Source organism: Heterodontus francisci, chromosome 8 (assembly GCF_036365525.1).
Source record: "Heterodontus francisci isolate sHetFra1 chromosome 8, sHetFra1.hap1, whole genome shotgun sequence".
Taxonomy (NCBI): Eukaryota; Metazoa; Chordata; class Chondrichthyes; order Heterodontiformes; family Heterodontidae; genus Heterodontus; species Heterodontus francisci.
In genome coordinates this window covers 104995801-105015407 of record NC_090378.1, presented here as the reverse complement: position 1 = coordinate 105015407, position 19607 = coordinate 104995801, and the positions used below count along the sequence as shown (strand labels likewise).

Genomic DNA, 19607 nt, shown 5'->3' with positions numbered 1-19607 from the left:
GGGGCTGATGAACTATTCCCACAAGTGACTTCCTACCTTTACTATTTCTTATCTCTACCCAAACTGATCCTACATCTTGATTTTTAGAACTAAGGTCACCTCTCTCTATTGTACTAATGCCATCCTTAATTAACAGAGCTACCCCTCCACCTTTTCCTAGTTTCCTATCCTTCTGAAATGTCATGTACCCTTGAATATTCAGGTCCCAGCCTTTGTCATCTTGCAGTCATGTCTCTGTAATGGCCATCAGATCAGACATATTTATTTCTAATTGAACTATCAATTCATTTGTTTTGTTACGAATGTTAAGCGCATTCAAATAAAGAGCCTTTAGTTCTGTCTTTTTGCTATTTATACAACCTCTCGCCTTAGCCGTTTGCACACTCTTAATTTTGTATATTCTGTCCGTTCCTTGCCATGCTTTGATTATTATTTCCCTTATTACTACCTTGCTCCCTTGCCTTGTCCTCTCTCTTTAATTTATCATATCTTCTCTCCCTTCATCCTTCGCCCCCACTATTAAATTTAAAGCCCTCTCTACTGCCTTAGTTATACAACTCACCAGAATATTGGTCCCAGCACAGTTCAGGTGAAGACTGTCCCAATAGTACAGCTCCCACTGTCCCCAGTTCTGATGCCAGTGCCCCATGAATCGAAACCCATTTCTCCCACACCAAACTTTGAGCCTCGCATTTACCTCTCGAATCTTATTTACCTTACTTCAATTTGCTCGTGGCTCAGGTAATCAGCAAGCGATTATTACCTTTGAAGTTCTGCTTTTTAATTCAGCCCCGAGCTGCTTATGCTTTCTATGCCGAACCTTTTTCCTACTCCTGTCTATGTCATTGGTACCCACGTGGACCAGGGCAACTGGATCCTCCCCTTCCCACTGCAATTTTCTATCCAACCCTGAGCAGATGTCCTGAACCCTGGCACCGGGCAGGCAACACAGCCTTCTGGACTCTTGCTCTTGGCTGCAGAGAATGGTATCTATACTGTCCCCGACTACCACTACATACCTATTTACTCCCCCCTCTTGAATGGCTTCCTGTACGATGGTGCCATGGTCAGTTTGCTCATCCACCCTGCAGCCCCCACTCTTTTCCATTCAAACTGAAACGACCTCAACCCTTTAGACAATTGCAAATGCTGAGGCTGCTCCACTTCTGCCTTCTCGATCCTCTTACCTGCCTCACTTGCAGTCACGTTCTCCTGTCCCTTACCACTGACCAAATCAGAAGACCCTATCCTATGGGGTGTGACTACCTTCTGGAACAAAATGTCCGGGTAACCTTCCCCCTCCTTGATGCATCGCAGTGTCCATAGCTCGGCCTCCAGCTCATCCATTCTGAGCCGAAGCTCCTCGAGCTGTGGACGCTTACTGCAGATGTGGTTGCTGTGAATCACACTGATTGTTGTAGTTGTTATAAAGCCGACTTAACAGCCTTCTATTTGGCCAGTCACTAACCAGTTGTTTGTAAGGCACTCTGTCTTTCTGTATGCAGTGAGCACTAGATGGTTAAATTTATTCTTTACATTGTTAATATAATGTCTGTCATGGCAGCCACTCAGAACACCATCCTGACATTATCAAGGTAAAATTGAGCATGTAGGCAAATTGTAGTAGGTTCATGAAGACTGTGTGTGGTTTTGCCTTTTCTTTGTGTTAAGGATACACTCCTGGAAGGCAACTGCAAAGGAACACAGTGTACTCATTATGCCTAGGGCAGGACACTTTCCTGTGTTTGTAAAATTAAAGCTTTATTGGATTTCTGTTTGGAACCGAAATGCACGTGCAGTATTGCCATTTGGAGACGGCATCCCAGGCAGGAATCCAAAGGAACTAGCCATTTCAGCAAGCATGGCAACTGAGTAGATTCATGCTAATTGTGGCTTGGTCCTGAGGTCTCAAGGAAGCTATCCCTGTCAGAAACTGAACCCAAGTTTCTCCCTGCTAAAGTCCATAATTAAAATGTGTTGTTTCAGCCCACATGTGTCTGCCGTGTGTTTATACAACTTGGAGTTTTGCTAGGTTAAAAAGACACATGCAGACTATATTTTTTTTAAACCTAGCTTTAAGATCGATTGCGAGCATAGATCTACATTGTCAAGAGTGCCACTCTGTGCCATGCTTACTGCAGCTGTAGGGGGTCTTTTTTCTTTTGGTGAGATGTGGGTCCTCGAAGTGTGAGGGGCATTGGTGCTGAGAAATGGTGCATTGCATCCTATGTCAGGCACTCTGGTGACAGCACAGAGCACTCCTGGGTTAGGTATTGCAAAGTTAACTGGAGAGTGAAGGTCTGCCTACTCTGCTCCAAAAGTACCCTTCAGCTCCAGCTGCAGGAGATTGCTTTCGCCTACTGCACCAGTGTGAGACTTCCATCTCTCATACCAGCCATCTTTGTCAAATGGGACATAAGTGTATAGTATGGAAGAAGACAAAAGGAAACCTGCAGAGTACAAGTGAAGTTTTCTGGGCTTATTATTTAAAATTATTCAGCAGTATATTTACTTTAATTGTCTAGTACGTGTCCATCATATACCAGATCTTCTGACACCAGTTGTATTTTCACTGTACCAGTGTAATGAATGGATTACCAGAGGGCCAATTTGCTATGTCAGTAGTACCCAACTGAATTCCATAATATTATGCAAGTTGACCATATCAATGTGCTACCTGATAAAGCAAGTGCCTATCATTCTTCAGCAGGGTCTGCGATACCAGTGTTGATGTCTTATGTGTCTTACTCCTAGTATGTTGCAGACTTCGGGTTGAATGTTGTTCTTTTAGAGAAGGTCCTGCAGAGGAAATGGTGGCAGCGTGCCATCTGATCCATGCATGCCATGCGTTGTTGAGCAGCTGGTTCTCCCTCAACTGTGTATCTAGTCACTGGCCTTCTGGAAGCTCTCAAGAAGGGATGCAATCAAACCATATGAAGATGTCTCCTTGTGAAGACATGCTGAACATTGTCCAATTAATGACCAAGCATGTACTGTAAGACTGGTGCAAACACAGAACAATATGTGAAGTGAAAGTTCAACTGAAGGATTTGAAATTGTTCATGGCTGTGCAAAATGATATGTTAAACTGGTTAAAGTAAATGTTATGATCACTCCTTTCAAATTACCTGTCTGGCAGGGGAGGATTGGTAAGTGTGTTTTTATAAATAGACTTTTCAGGCTCTGGGAGTATTATCCCACTCATGAAATAGATAGTCATTTTTTGGTCATGTAATACTCAGGCCAGCAGTCACCCCCCCCCACCCCCCGCAGCAGTGGTTTATGACCATGTGGTTCTGCCACGTACTCAGTTACTGGATAATGATTGGAAGAATTCAAAATGAAATAGATTTGAGGGAGGGAGTCTCAACTCAGTTTTTAAGGCTTGTGAACTCTTAGCACAAAATTCTGGGTAATGTAATTTCAGAAAGCATGAAATGGAAATATCACATCAGGAACAGCTGGAGTTCTGTCCTGAGTTTGGGGTAAGGCATGTCTTTGGGACTGTGCAGAGAGCTTTATTGTGGATCTATCCCATTCCATGACTGACCTTCAAAAACATATTTGCGCAATGAGGAGGGAACCCTACTCTTTATCTAACATGCGCTGAACCTGACCTTGGAATGATAGGTTGAGCAGTGAATGGGGGCATTTTATTCTGTATTTGGGTAGTGCTGTACCAGGCGTGGACAGTGCAGAAGAACTTTACAAATCCTACAGCTTATCTGCAAAGTTTAATTCTAACCTGGGAATACTTAAAGTAGGACGATATTCCATTGTACAACACTGACATTCACTTTAATGAAAACGGAACATTTGCTAAACTTCCTCCACTCATCAGAAAAGTCTGCCTTGCATTTGAAATCGAGTCTGATTGGATCCCATTCAACACATAGCATGCGCCTTGTTATGGTGTCAAAACTTTGTCAGTCAGTCTGGTTTATGAACATTGAAGCTTATTCAGGATGTCCTACCATCAGGATGAAAACCCAGCATGTCTGCTACTTGGCCCTCTATTTATCTTTGTGAATCACAATTACATCACCAAATGTATGATTAACTACTGTTCCAGTTCGAGTTGGTTAGTATCTATAAATCAATTTTTTATTATTTCCGCAACCTAAATATCGTAATGAAAAGTGATAAATGTTCTGAATCGTTGACCAAAATCACAAGGGTCTTTCAGAGTACAATTAGATATCATGATGGGAAAGTGAATGTCTCAAAGGGTGAGTTTCCATAGGACCTGTTAACCCCTGAGTTATTTTCTATGCCACAAAACATGCCCTGACTGAGAGCACTGCTGACTAGCTGTTCCATTGATCTACATGTCCAGTTTCTTAAGCATTCACTAGTGACACACCCATTTAAGGCAGGTTGGCTGGGCATCAGAGTGAGACATCCTCTGATTTCCTGTTGCAGTAGAAGTGAGCTGGCCCAATGATCTCCTTAGATCTGACGGGAGGGGATGGTGGAGAAAGCCTGTCCATTAGCTTACCATATAAGAACACTGGGCGGCACAGTGGCGCAGTGATTAGCACCGCAGCCTCACAGCTCCAGCGACCTGGGTTCAATTCCGGGTGCTGCCTGTGTGGAGTTTGCAAGTTCTCCCTGTGTCTGCGTGGGTTTCCTCCAGGTGCTCTGGTTTCCTCCCACACGCCAAAGACTTGCAGGTTGATAGGTAAATTGTCCATTATAAATTGCCCCGAGTATAGGTAGGTGGTAGGGAAATATAGGGACAGGTGGGGATGTGGTAGGAACATGGAATTAGTGTAGGATTAGTATAAATGGGTGGTTGATGGTCGGCACAGACTCGGTGGGCCGAAGGGCCTGTTTCAGTGCTGTATCTCTAAACTAAACTAAATATGAGCAGGAGTAGCCTGCTCTGTGATTCAATAAGGTCATTTTTTTATTTGTTCATGGGATGTGGGCGTTGCCAGCATTTTTGTTCATTCCTAATTGCCCATGAGAAGGTGGTGGTGAGCTGCCTTCTTGAACCGCTGCAGTCCATATGGGGTAGGTACACCCAAAGTGCTGCTAGGAAAGGAGGTCCAGGATTTTGACCCTGAGACGGTGAAGGAACAGCGATATAGTTCCAAGTCAGGATGGTGTGTGACTTGGAGGGGAACTTGCAGGCGGTTCCCATGCATCTGCTGCCCTTGTCCTTCTAGGTGGTAGAGGTTGCAGGTTTGGAAGGTGGTGTCGAAGGAGACTTGGTGAGTTGCTACAGTGCATCTTATATATGGTACACACTGCTACCACTGTGCGTTGGTGGTAAAGGGAGTGAATGTTGAAGGTGGTGGATGGGGTGCTGATCAAGAGGGCTGCTTTGCCTTGGATGATGTCGAGCTCCTTGAGTGTTGTTGGAGTTGCACCCATGCAGGCAAGTGGAGAGTATTCCATCACGTTCCTGACTTGTACCTTGTAGATGGTGAACAGTGGAGTCAGGAGGTGAGTTACTCACTGCAGAATTTTTGTTTTATTCATTCATGGGATGTGGGCGTCACTGGCTATGTCAGCATTTATTGCCCATCCCTAATTGCCCTTGAGAAGGTGGTGGTGAGCTGCCTTCTTGAACCGCTGCAGTCCATTTCGGGGAGGTATATCCACCGTGCTGTTAGGAAGAGCGTTCCAGGATTTTGACCCAGCGACAGTGAAGGAACGGCAATATAGTTCCAAGTCAGGATGGTGTGTGACTTGGAGGGGAACTTGCAGGTGATGGTGTTCCCATGCATTTGCTGCCCTTGTCCTTCTAGTTGGTAGAGGTCGCAGGTTTGGAAGGTTGCTTTTTAAGGAGCCTTGGTGCATTGCTGCAGTGCATCTTGTAGATGTACACACTGCTACCACTGTGCGTTGGTGGTTAAGGGAGTGAATGTTGAAGGTTGTGGATGGGGTGCCAATCAAGCGGGCTGCTTTATCCTGGATGGTGTCGAGCTTCTTGAGTGTTGTTGGAGCTGTACCCATCCAGGCAAGTGGAGAGTATTCCATCACACTCCTGACTTGTGCCTTGTAGAAGGTGGACAGGCTTTGGGGAGTCAGGAGATGAGTTACTTGCCGTAGGATTCCTACCCTCTGACCTGCTCTTGTAGCCACGGTATTTATATGGCTACTCCAGTTCAGTTTCTGGTCAATGGTAGTCCCTAGGATGTTGATAATGGGGGATTCAGCGATGGTAATGCCGTTGAATGTCAAGGGGAGATGGTTAGATTCTCTCTTGTTGGAGATGGTCATTGCCTGGCACTTGTGTGGCGCAAATGTTACTTGCCACTTCTCAGCCCAAGCCTGGATATTGTCCAGGTCTTGCTACATTTCTACACGGACTGCTTCAGTATCTGAGGAGTCACGAATGGTGCTGAACATTGTGCAATCATCAGCGAACATCCCCACTTCTGACCTTATGACTGAAGGAAGGCCATTGATGAAGCAGCTGAAGATGGCTGGGCCGAGGACACGACCTTGAGCAACTCCTGCAGTGATGTCCTGGAGCTCAGATGATTGACCTCCAACAACCACAACCATCTTCCTTTGCGCGAGGTATGACTCCAGCCAGTGGAGGGTTTTCCCCCTGATTCCCATTGACCTCAATTTTGCTCGAGCTCCTTGATGCCATACTCGGTCAAATGCTGCTTTGATGTCAAGGGCAGTCACTCTCATATCACCTCTTGAGTTCAGCTCTTTTGTCCATGTTTGAACCAAGGCTGTAATGAGGTCAGGAGCTGAGTGGCCCTGGCAGAACCCAAACTGAGCGTCACTGAGCAGGTTATTGCTAAGCAAGTGCCGCTTGATGGTACTGTCGATGACACCTTCCGTCACTTTACTGATGATTGAGAGTAGACTGATGGGGCGGTGATTGGCCGGATTGGACTTGTCCTGCTTTTTGTGTACAGGACATACCTGGGCAATTTTCCACATTGCAGGGTAGATGCCAGTGTTGTAGCGGTACTGGAACAGCTTGACTAGGGGCGTGGCAAGTTCTGGAGCACAGGTCTTCAGTACTATTGCCGGAATATTGTCAGGGCCCATAGCTTTTGCTGTAGCCAGTGCCTTCAGTCGTTTCTTGATATCACGCGGAGTGAATCGAATTGGCTGAAGTCTGGCATCTGTGATGCTGGGGACTTCAGGAGGAGGCCGAGATGAATCATCAAGTCGGCACTTCTGGCTGAAGATTGTGGTAAATGCTTCAGCCTTATCTTTCGCATTGATGTGCTGGGCTCCCCCATCTTTGAGGATGGGGATATTTGTGGAGCCACCCCCTCCAGTTAGTTGTTTAATTGTCCACCACCATTCATGGCTGGATGTGGAAGGACTGCAGAGCTTAAATCTGATCCGTTGGTTATGGGATCGCTTAGCTCTGTCTATCGCATGCTGCTTATGCAGTTTGGCATGCAGATAGTCCTGTGTTGTAGCTTCACCAGGTTGACACCTCATTTTTTTGAGGTATGCCTGGTGCTGCTCCTGGCATGCCCTCCTGCACTCTTCGTTGAACCAGGGTTGGTCTCCTGGCTTGATGGTAATGGTAGAGTGGGGGATATGCCGGGCCATGAGGTTACAGATTGTGGTTGAGTACAATTCTGCTGCTGCTGATGGTCCACAGTGCCTCATAGATACCCAGTTTTGCATTGCTAGATCTGTTCAAAATCTATCCCATTTTGCACGGTGGTAATGCCACACAACACGATGGAGGGTATCCTCAATGTGAAGGCCGGACTTCGTCTCCACAAGGACTGTGCGGTGGTCACTCCTACCAATACTGTCATGGACAGATGCATCTGTGGCAGGCAGATTGGTGAGGACGAGATCAAGTATGTTTTCCCCTCTTGTTGGTTCCCTCACCACCTACCGCATACCCAGTCTAGCAGATATGTCCTTTAGGACTCGGTCAGCTCAGTCAGTAGTGGTGCTAATGAGCCACTCTTGGTGATGGACATTGAAGTCCCCCACCCAGAGTACATTTTGTGCCCTCGCCACCCTCAGTGCTTCCTCCAAGTGCTGTTCAACATGGAGGAGTACTGACTCATCAGCTGAGGGAGGGCGGTAGATGGTAATCAGCAGGAGGTTTCCTTGTCCATGTTTGATCTGATGCCATGAGACTTCATGGGGTTCAGAGTCGATGTTGAGGACTCCCAGGGCAACTCCCTCCCTACTGTATACCACTGTGCCACCACCTCTGGTGGGTCTGTCCTGCTGGTGGGACAGGACATACCCAGGGATGGTGATGGCAGTGTCTGGGACATTGTCTGTAAGGTATGATTCAGTGAGTATGACTATGTCAGGCTGTTGCTTGACTGGTCTGTGGGACAGCTCTCCCAACTTTGGCACAAGCCCCCAGATGTTGGTAAGGAGGACTTTGCAGGGTCAATAGGGCTGGGTTTGCCGTTGTCGTTTCCGGTGCCTAGGTCAATGCCAGTTGGTCCATCCAGTTTCATTCCTTTTTATTGACCTCGTAGCGGTTGGATACAACTGAATGGCTTTCTAGGCCATTTCAGAGGGCATGTAAGTGTCAACCATATTGCTGTGGGTCTGGAGTCACATGTAGGCCAGACCAAGTAAGGACAGCAGATTTCCTTCCCTAACAGGCATTAGTGAACCAGCCTCTGACCTGCTCTTGTAGTCACAGTATTTATATGGCTGGTCCAATTCAGTTTCTGGTCAATGGTAAGCCCCAGGATGTTGAAGGTGGGGGATTTAGCAATTTTAATGCCATTGAACATTAAGGGGAAATGGTTAGATTCTCTCTTGTTTGAGATGGTCATTGCCTGGCACTTGTGTGACACGAATGTTACTTGCCACTTTTCAGCCCAAGCCTGGATGTTGTCCAGGTCTTACTGTATCTGTACTCTGGCTGCTTCATCATCTGAGGAATTGCGAATGGTGCTGAACATTGTGCAATCATCAGCGAACATCCCCTTGTTCTGACCTTATGATGGAGGGAAGTTCATTGATGAAGCAGCTGAAGATGGTTGGTTTCGAGGACACTACCCTGAAGAACTCCTGCAGTGATGTCCTGGGATTGAGATGATTGATCTCCAACAACCACAACCATCTTCCTTTGTGCGGGGTATGACTCCAACCATTGGAGAGTTTTCTCCCTGATTCCCATTGACTCCAGTTTTGCTAGGGCTCCTTGATGCCATACATGTTCAAATGCTGTCTTGATGCCATGGCTGATCAAATACCTCTATTCCACTTTCCTGCCCTATCCACATCTCCCTCGTTTTTTGTTTTAGTGTCCAAAAATCTGTTCAGTCATGAATATAGTCAACAACTGAACATCCATAGCCCTTGAGTAGAAAATTCCATAGATTCATAACCCTCTGAGTGAAGAAATTTCACCTCATCTCAGTTCTAGTTGGCCGACCTGTTATCCTGAGACTGTGACTCCTAGTTCTAGTCTCCCCAGCTAGGGGAAACATCCTCTTGGCATCTACCATGTCAAGTCCTCTAAGAATTTTATACATTTCAGTGAGGTCACCTCTCAATGTTCTAAATTCCAAAGAATATCCACCCATTCTACTCAATCTCTCCTCATAGGACAGCCATCTCATCCCAGGAAACAATCTAGAGAACCTTTTTTGCACCCCCTCTGAAGCAAGTGAATCCTTCATTAGGCAAGGAGACTTTAACTGTACGCAGTAGTCCAGGTGTAGTCTCACCAAAGCCCTATATAATTGCAGCAAAACTTCCTTACTCTTATACTTCAACTTCCTTGCAATAAAGGCTGACATTTTACTTGCCTTTCCTGTTGCTTGCTGTACCTGCATGTTAACTTTCTATAATTTATGTAAAAAAACACCCAAATCCCTCTGAATACCAATATTTACTAGTCTCTCACCTTTCAAACAATATTTTGCTTTTTTGTTCTTCCAACCAAAACGAATAATTCCATATTTCCAAAACATTATACACCATCTACCACTTTCTTGCCCACTCACTAATCTGTCTCGATCCCTTTGCAGCCACTTTGTGCCCTCCTCACAGCTTACCTTTCCACCTAGCTTTGTATCATCAGCAAATTTGGATACATTACACTCGGTCTCTGCATCTAAGTTATTGATATAGATTGTAAGTAGCTGAGACCCCAGCACTGATTTGCAGCACCCCACTAGTTACAACCTGCCAACCCAAAAATTACACATTTATTTCTACTCTCGGTTTTCTGTCTGTTAACCAATGCTCAGTCGATGCTAATATATTTCTCTAACTCCATGAGCCTTCACCTTGTACAATAACCCCTTGTGTGATACTTTATCGAATGCCATGAAAATCCAAATACACATCCACTGCTTCCTTTCTCTATTCTGCTATTTACATCCTCAGCAAACTCTAATAGATTTGTCAAAAATGATTTCCCTTCCATAAAACTGTTGACGCTGCCTAATCATATTGTGATTTTCTAAGTGCCCAGTTACCATGTCCCTAATAGTAGATTCTAGCATTTTCCCTACTACTGATGTCAGGCTAACTGGACTATAGTTCCCTGTTTTCTCTCTCCCTCCTTTCTTGAACAGCAGGGTTCCATTTGCTCCCTTCCAAATCACAGGGACTGTTCTAGATTGTACAGAATTCTGGAAGATCAAAACCAATGCATTCACTGTCTCTAAAGCCACCTCTTTTAAAACCATATGAGGTACGGCAACCAAGTCCTGGGCATTTGTCAGCTTTTAGGCTCATGAACTTCTGCAATATTTTTCTTGACCAATTATTAGTAATTTTAAAGTTCTTCCCATTCATTAGATGGTTCACTATTTCCTGAATATTTTTAGTGTCATCCACTGGTAAAATAGATGCAAAATATTTGTTTAACGTGCCTGCCATTTCCTTACTCCCCATTATATTTTCTCCTGTCTCTGCCTCTAAGAGACCCCTGTTTAGCTTTGCTAAGTTCTTCCATTTTACATTTTTGCCATGGGCCTTGACCCTGGGAAGGCCCGGCCCCAAATTGCTGGCGGCGGCGAGGCTTTGCGGCAGCCCCCCCGCCGCTCAACTTTCACATTTGTCTTTATATTTCTTTCTTATTTACTCTCATGTTCTATTTTCTCTTTCTTTATCAATTTCTGGGTCATCCTTTGGAAATTTCTAAAATCTTCCCAATCCTCAGGCTGACTGCTCTTTTTGACAGTATTGCAAGCATCTTTCTTTCATGTAATATGATTGTTAATTTCTCTAGTTAGCTATGGTTGGAAGGGATATGGTACTAGATTAGTAATTCAGAAGCCTGGACTAATGATCCGGAGACACGAGTTCAAATCCCTCCACGGCACCTGGGGAATTTAAATTCAGTGAATTAAGTAAATCTGGAATAAAATGCTAGGATCAGTAATGGTGATTATGAAACATTTGGATTGTTGTAAAAACCCATCTGGTCACTAATGTCCTTCAGGGAAAGCAATCTGCCGTCCTTATCCATTCTGACCTGCATGTCACTCCAGATTCTTAACTGTCCTCTGAGATAACCTGTTGTATCAAACTGCTATGAAATTGTTTAATAAGAATAAAACTGGCATCGACTGAGGCACCGGACAAAGACACACCCAGTCCAGTTAACCTGCAGAGTTCTCCTGACTAACATCTGGAGACTTGTGCCAAAATAGGGAGAGCTGTCCCACAGACAAGTCAATCAACAGCTTGACATAGGTATAATTCTGTGAGTATGACTTTCAGCCAATTTTTTTAAAAAAAGAAAGAGGTGCATTTATATAGTGCCTTTCACGACCACCGGACGTCTCAAAGTGCTTTACAGCCAATGAAGTACTTCTTCTTTAAGTTAGTCACTGTTATAAATGTTTCAGACTCTTCCATCAGAGGGGTTCTTTGAGGATGTATATTTGACAAATTTATTAGAGTTCTTTGAGGATGTAACAAACAGGGTGGATAAAGGGGAACCAGTAATTGTAGTGTATTTGGATTTCCAAAGGCATGAGATAAGGAGCCGCATAAAAGATTACAATGCAAGGTAAGAGCTCATGTTGTTGGGGGTAATATATTAGCATGGATAGAGAATTGGCTAACTAACAGGAAACAGACAGGATAAATAGGTCATTTTCAGGTTGGAAAACTGTAACTAATGGAGTGCCACAGGGATCAGTGCTGGGGCTTCAACTATTTATGATCTATGTTAATGACTTGGGTGAAGGGACCACGAGTATTGTAGCCAAATTTGCTGACCATACAAAGGTAGGTGAGAAAACAAGTTTTGAGGAGGACACAGAGGGGCAAATTTTACAGACTCCCCTCTACGTCAGAGGTTGTTGCAGGGGGCCCAGAAAATGCCTCTGGGAGAGGCCAGCCATGGGCCTTGACGTAGGGAAGGCCCGGCCCCATATTGCCAGTGGCGGCGAGGCCTTGTGGCAGCCCCCTGGCCATCAAAATTTAAATATGTTAATATATAAAAAGTAATGAATTAATTACTTACCCGCTCCCGCCGTTGATCCTGATGCGATTTTCGTGCCAGTGGCTGGCACTCCCACACCTTCGGATCTCCGTCTGCCGAGTAAAGCCTGCACTGCCATTTTTACGGTCACAACATAAAATGCAGCCCAGCGAGTCTGCAAACGGATATAGGTAGGTCATGTGATTGACATAAATCTGGCAGATGGAGTATAATGTGGGAAAATGTCAAGTTATCCACTTTGATAGGAAAAATAGAAAAACAAAATATTATTTAAATGGTGAGAGACAACAGAATGCTGCAGGATAGAGGGATCTGGCTGTCCTCGTACATGAAACAAAAAAAGTTAGCATGCAGGTACAGCAAGCAATTAGGAAGGCAAATGTAATGTTGGCCTTTATTGAAAAGGGGATGGTGTATAAAAGTAGGAAAGTCTTGCTACATCTATATAGGGTGTTGGTAAGACCCACACCTAGAGTACTGCATACAGTTTCGGTCTCCTTGTTTAAGGAGGGATATACTTGCACTGGAGGCAGTTCAGAGACAGCTCACTAGGTTGGCTCCTGGGATGAAGGGATTGTCTTATGAAGAAAGGTTGCGCAGGTTGGGCTCATACTCAATGGAGTTTAGAAAAATGAGAGGTGATCTTATTGAAGCATGTGTGATTCTGAGGGGGCTTGGCAGGGTAGATGCTGAGAAGATGTTTCCCCCTGTGGGGGAATCTAGAACTCAGCGGCACAGTTTTAAAATAAGGGATCTCCCATTTAAGATGGAGATGAGGAGGAATTTCTTCTCTCAGAGGGTTGTTAATCTTTGGAATTCTCTACCTCAGAGCAGTAGAAGCTGGGTCATTGAATATATTCAAGGCTGAGTTAGACAGACTTTTGATCCACAAGGGAGTCAATGGTTATGTGGAGCAGGCAGGAGAGTGGAATTGAGGCCATAATCAGATCAGTCATGATCTTATTGAATAGCAGAGCAGACTTGAGGGGCCTAAGGGCCTACTTCAGCTCCTATTTATGTTCTTATCACCATCCCTAGGTAGGTCCTGTCCCACTAGCAGGACAGACCAACCAGAGGTGGCGACACAATGGTATACAGTCAGGAGGGAGTGGCCCTGGGAATCCTCAACATTGACTTTGGACGCCATGAAGTCTCATGACATCAGATGAAACATTGGCGAGGAAACCTACTGATTACCACTTGCTGCCCTTCTGTAGACCTCATGCCAGGTGGTGAGAGAACCATCATGAGGGAAAAACCAACTTGATCTCATCCTCAACAATCTACCTGTCACACATACATCTGTCTGTGACAGTAGTGGTAGGAGTGACAGTACTTGTGGAGACAAGGTCTGGTCTTCACACTGAGGATACCCTCCATCATGTTGCGTGGCACAACCACTGTGCTAAATGAGATAGATTCAAACCGGATCTAGCAGCTCATAATTGGGCATCCATGAGGTGCTTTGGCCATCAGCAGCTGCAGAGTTGTATTCGACCACAATCTGTAGCCTCATGGTCCAGCATATCCTTCATTCTACCAATACCATCAGGCCAGGGGATCAACCCGGGTCCAATGAGAAATGCAGGAAAGCATACCAGGAGCAGCACTAGGAATACCTAAAAATGAGGTGCCAACCTGGTGAAGCTACAACACAGGATTATATGAGTGCTGTTCCCAGAAGATCCTTTACTATAAGATTACTAATTAACTTGTCTCATGACACAATCCTAGATCTAAAATAGCCTGTTGGCTAGTTGGTTTCTTGACATTTTGTTCTGGAAAACTGTCCTGATGCATTCCATGAATTCATCTTCCAAACTACTTTTGCCAACTTGGTTTTCCCAGTCTGTAATATTAAAATCCACTATGATTATTGCATTACCCTTGTTACATGCTCTTCTAATTTTGCTGATTTATAGTCAATCCAACAAGAACTACTGATAGGGGGCCAACAGACTAGGCCCACCAATGTTTTTTGTCCTTTGCTATTTCTTAGCTCCACGTGATTTTCTGGGCTAAGATGCTTTCTCTCTAATGTCTTTGTCATGCAGAGAGCCTGTGTGTTAGCTTACCCCCGTGGAGAACGCCTGTGTGTTAGTTTATCCTGTGGAGAGAGCCTGTGTGTTAACCTACACCCTGAAGAGAGCCTGTGTGTTAACCAACCCCCCGGAGAGTGCCTGTGTTAACCAACCCCCCTGAAGAAAGCCTGTGTGTTAACCAAACCCCCTGAAGAGAGCCTGTGTGTTAACCAACCCCCCTGAAGAGAGCATGTGTGTTAGCTTACCCCCGTGGAGAACGCCTGTGTGTTAGTTTATCCTGTGGAGAGAGCCTGTGTGTTAACTTACCCCCTGAAGAGTGCCTGTGTGTTAACTTTAACCCTGGAGAGTGCCTGTGTGTTAACCTACCCCCTGGAGAGTGCCTGTGTGTTAACCTACCCTCTGGAGAGTGCCTGTGTGTTAACCTACCTCCTGGAGAGTGCCTGTTTGTTAACCTACCCTCTGGAGAGTGCCTGTGTGTTAACCTACCTCCTGGAGAGTGCCTGTGTGTTAACCTACCCTCTAGAGAGTGCCTGTGTGTTAACCTACCCTCTGGAGAGTGCCTGTGTGTTAACCTACCTCATGGAGAGTGCCTGTGTGTTAACCTACCTCTTGGAGAGTGCCTGTGTGTTAACCTACCCGCTGGAGAGTGTCTGTGTGTTGCCCTACCCGCTGGAGAGTGCCTGTGTGTTAACCTACCCTCTGGAGAGTGCCTGTGTGTTACCCTACCCGCTGGAGAGAGCCTGTGTGTTAACTTACCTTGTAATGAGATCCTGGGGGAGAAATTTGTTTATGCGGTACTACACAAACTTACATCAATTCCCCGGGGGCAGACAGAGCCATGGGGCAGACAACATTCTAATTGATGATAGTGAAGGACATTGCACAGGGACTGGCCGGCGGGGTTTGACATCAGTCTGCATAGCTTGAAGCAACGCTATGCAAATGCATTTCTGCTCGCCCTCCTCCCCCCGTCCTGTGTGTTAGCTTACCTTGTTGCTATGTGTGTAGTGCAACCCCAAGACACATGCCAAGTGATATCAGAGCACTTCAATAGATGTGATAAAGAGGGATGGGGAGATAGCATGTGACATTTCACACTTTTATAGTTGCCACTGTTATTGACTTTAACTCTTGTTGTTATATTTGGATTTCTATAGGACCCCACCCGTTGTACTAAAGATGGCACTTGGACAGAAGACTTTACACTGTGTGAGCAGGTGCATGGAGATTGCCCTCCTCCTCCAGAGCTGAACTTGGTGGAGTACATGTGTGCTGATGGCCATGCAATAGGTATTGAACATACATAAATAATTTCTATTATTCTTTCATTTAATTGGGCCCTCTCAGGTTCACAGATGCAATGCGCATAGATATCTAAGCAGAAAGCTTTCACTAAAAGCTTTGAATCGCCTTCCAAATGTCACATTTGGAAGGCAATTGTTACGAAGCAGAGTTCCAGGGTGTGTGTTACAATCAGGCCCTTAGCCTCTAGCAATGTAAATGTAAACTTAATCCAATTGAAAATCCTTCTCATATTCTGGAGGTAAGCACTGGCATTATGCCTTAGAAAAGAGTACCCTTTATTACACACTGTGTCAGTGTTTCCGTTGGGAAGTGGCCATGACAGCAACAGCCAAGGCAGATGGGATAATCATTGATCTTGGTTTCAAGCATGTAGAAAGAAAGACTCAAGCATGCACATTTAAAAATCTCGCAAGGGTATAGTGAGTGTTGGCAGTGTTGTGCATGGGAGGAACGCGGGCTCTTTCAGTCCGATTTCACACCACAACATTTCTCAATATTGACCACTGACTGGTGCTAATCAGCCAGTCACTCTTTCTTTTTTAATTGAAAGTCTCATCAAAGTCTCATGTTCACAGTACTGGACATCACCTAAGCAGAAAAAAGTAGACAAAGAGAAGGTAAATCAGGATGTTGTGACTAGGTTAACACCAAGCTTGACCCTTTTTGCAATCTTGCTTAAAAAGAGGATAAGGCAAGAGAAATGAACTAAATGATAAGATCACAGTTTTTCGTAAGTTGGGTGTTCAGGCAGAGAGAACACAACAGCTGCTTTGGCACAACAGTGCAAGTGCTACTTTCTCCATGAGCAAAACCTCATTGCACCCCTGGCTGTAAAAGATGGGAGATTTACGCCAGTTATCTCAGCCAAAGTCCACCTATTGCTAGCATGCTGGGTATCCAGTAAGTTGTGCCAACCTGGAACATGTGGGTTAATTCTTTTGTTTCTTGCCGCATGTTATATTTGCTCTCTCTAGGATGTTGTGCAGCTAATCATGGTGCTGTGCAAATAAACCTGTTCCTGAACTGGTAGTTTTTAGGATTTCACTGTGATATTTCGGGCTGTGCCATAGAACTTTGGTAGGGTGCAGGGCCCCACCTGTGACCTGCCCACACACAAACACATTCCTCAATTGTTGGGATGGAGGGGCCAGATCCCCAGCCTGCACTCTAAGCCCATGGAGTCGAGTCCAGGAATCTGAAGGAGAAAAGGTAACTGCCAAACAATGGAAGAGTTCACGTAGATATGCTGCTCTCTCACTGAGATAGAAAACTAGAAATACCTGCTGCATTTTTTGGGGGGGGGGAACAATCGAGATGAAAATTGAGAGTGCTGTCCAATGGGTAGCTGCATTGTTTATCGCCCAATTTACCATATCACCCAAAGTTAAAATTACACTCTATTAAAACCAAATTGACCATGTTGGTTTGCCAATCTCAACTATATTAATGCTTTCCACTGTCTAGGGTTGGAAAATAGAATTTCTACAATTCATGGCCCTTTAATGGCTCAGCAGATTAAGACAATAAGTCATATAGTAGGGAGGTCCGAGGTTTAATTCTGCGATAATTAATTTTAGCCAGGGTGACAGTAGGGGCTCTATATTGGGAATCTGGTTTAAGCTGGGGTTGCTGCTGTTGATGAAGAAGCAAAAGCCCTTGCTGTATGTACCATTGTGTAAAAGTCAGGTGAGGACAGGAATGGACTTAATAATGATGCCCCTTGCAGTCATATCACCTGCATAAGAATATGAGCCATTTTAATGAGGTGTTGGAAGACATCCAGCAAAGATGTATATCAGCAACTAGTCAACTCAAGAGAAATCAGCTGTAATGTACATTTGACCTAAAAATAAATTTGATTGGTTAAATCGTGAAGACCAGGAATTTCCTCAGATCTGTTCAAGCTCTGCCGCTGTAACCTCACTGGAACAGAAACTACTCTGAGGAACTTTGTGGCCTAAAATTTTATATTTGAATGTGTTAAATCTTTAGGACAGAACAGTTTAGTTAAATGAGGGTCAACTAAAGCTGGTGTTGTGTGGTTCTTGTACAAGATGGTAAGTCCCGGATACCTCCTCTTGTCCAGGAAGACCACTTGTTAAATCAGCTTGAGTTTGAAGAACAACTGGAGATGTTCTATTGAATGTAGGAAGCTGAGGGATTACAGAAGTACACACTTAGGAGATGGTCATCTCACAGGTAGAGTGAGGTGGTCAGGAAGACAAGTGGTGTGACCATCCATTGTGATAGAAGGAAGAACCAGGAAGCTCCTTTGAGAATGTTGGATTGACAAACATGGTATTGTTATGACCAGGTGAGAAAGGTGTCTAGGGTTCCCTCTCAGTCTTCACCTGGTCTTACCGTAACAGGGTTTAATTTTAAACACACTGTTTTTCACTCCCCCTTGGTGAATCCTTGTTCACTAACTTCCCATTATAAGGCAAAGAAACTAGCCAAACAGGTTTTCTTAGGTTTAAAGAAAAAAGGTTGAACTTTATTAAACTTTAATTCGGTTAACGCCTACAGATATGCAACGCGCCCACACTAACATGCATACGTGATACACACATGCAGATAGAGACAGAAAAGGGCAGAAGAAATAAAGTGGAAAAGTTTGAGACAATATCTGAAGATGGTTTTGGTTACTGTTCTTTGAGCTCGCTGTAAAGCCCTTGATTGTAGGCAGGTCTTGCTTTTCATTGGAGTCCAGTATTCTTCTTAAACCTTATTCGCTGTAGGAGACTTTTCTCTCTTGGGGTTCATGTGTCTTTAGTGGATTTGGAGTTTCATGAGAAAGAGATGGGAGCAGACAGGAGAGGCTGTGATGAGCCAGCCAGCAGAGGTCTTTTCAGTCCAGGAGAAAACAGACACTCTGAGTTCAAATTGTTTGTACAATTAAGAAAAACCCAGGTTGCCAAGCTGGTTAGTCATGTGACTAGCTGGTCTGACCATGTTTGTTTGTGGATTTTCTGGTATTAGCCTACCCTGGAATGTCTCTTCTTGCACACAATGCCAGGCGCTCAAAGTCCATTGTGGGTTAAATTGGAGCAGGGAATAGCCCCTTTGTCCTTCCAACCACTGGATGTTGGTATGCAAAAATGTTTTTCCAGCCAAAGGCCTGGTGGTTTTTTTAACAAGTCCTTTCTTCACTTCAGCAACAGTTTGAAATGTAATGTCCATATGGTGAAATTAATATGCCTCATTCTTGGCAGGTGGGGGTCTAGCATAACAGTATTCAATTCTTGAATACATGCAGGGGGCAACCAGAAGCAATGCTTTAACACCATGGAACTAGTAGCTGATAAGGGAGAGCAAGTTCAACATGGAAACATCATGGCTGTAATAAGGAATTCTCTAGTCCAGGATATTAGTTGGCACTTGCAGCTGCAAGTCCTAATTGATATCTTGCCTCTCAGATGTCAAGGTAAGGGTTATCACTGAGCAGATGCAAAACATTTTGGAGAGGGGCTGGGAATTCTCAGAAGTCATCTTGGAACCAATTATGTAGGAATAGTTTTTCAAGAAGTGAAGTCTTTTCCAAAATAATTGGCATGAATTATCCAAGTACTTGACAATACAGTGGAGTCTCTGCGTGTCTTTTTTGTACTGTGGACGTGGCACATGCACAGCAGCTGAGACTTTAAGGATGACATCACCAACAGAGATCGGCTTAGTTCTTTCACATACACATTTATCTTTATTTAGTTTCAGGTTGACTCTTAAAGGAACTTGAAGTACATTCCTAAGTCTTATCATCATGTTCCTCTTTGGATGAACCCCACATTGTTATGTCATCCATCTATGTGTCGCCACCTTCAATATGCTCATAGATCATATGAATGTTTTTGTAATATACTTCCTGAACTGAA

The 19607-nt window shown here is 44.5% G+C and overlaps 1 protein-coding gene across 1 annotated transcript in view; it reads left to right on the top strand.

Annotated features, from left to right (window-relative positions):
• Positions 1-19607, top strand: part of pappa2 (pappalysin 2) — a 573700-nt gene that overhangs the window by 449917 nt on the left and 104176 nt on the right. Inside the window, exon 18 of the mRNA XM_068036526.1 lies at positions 15591-15723. Within this exon, the coding sequence (XP_067892627.1) occupies positions 15591-15723 (133 nt within the window). The remainder of the gene's footprint in view (positions 1-15590; positions 15724-19607) is intronic.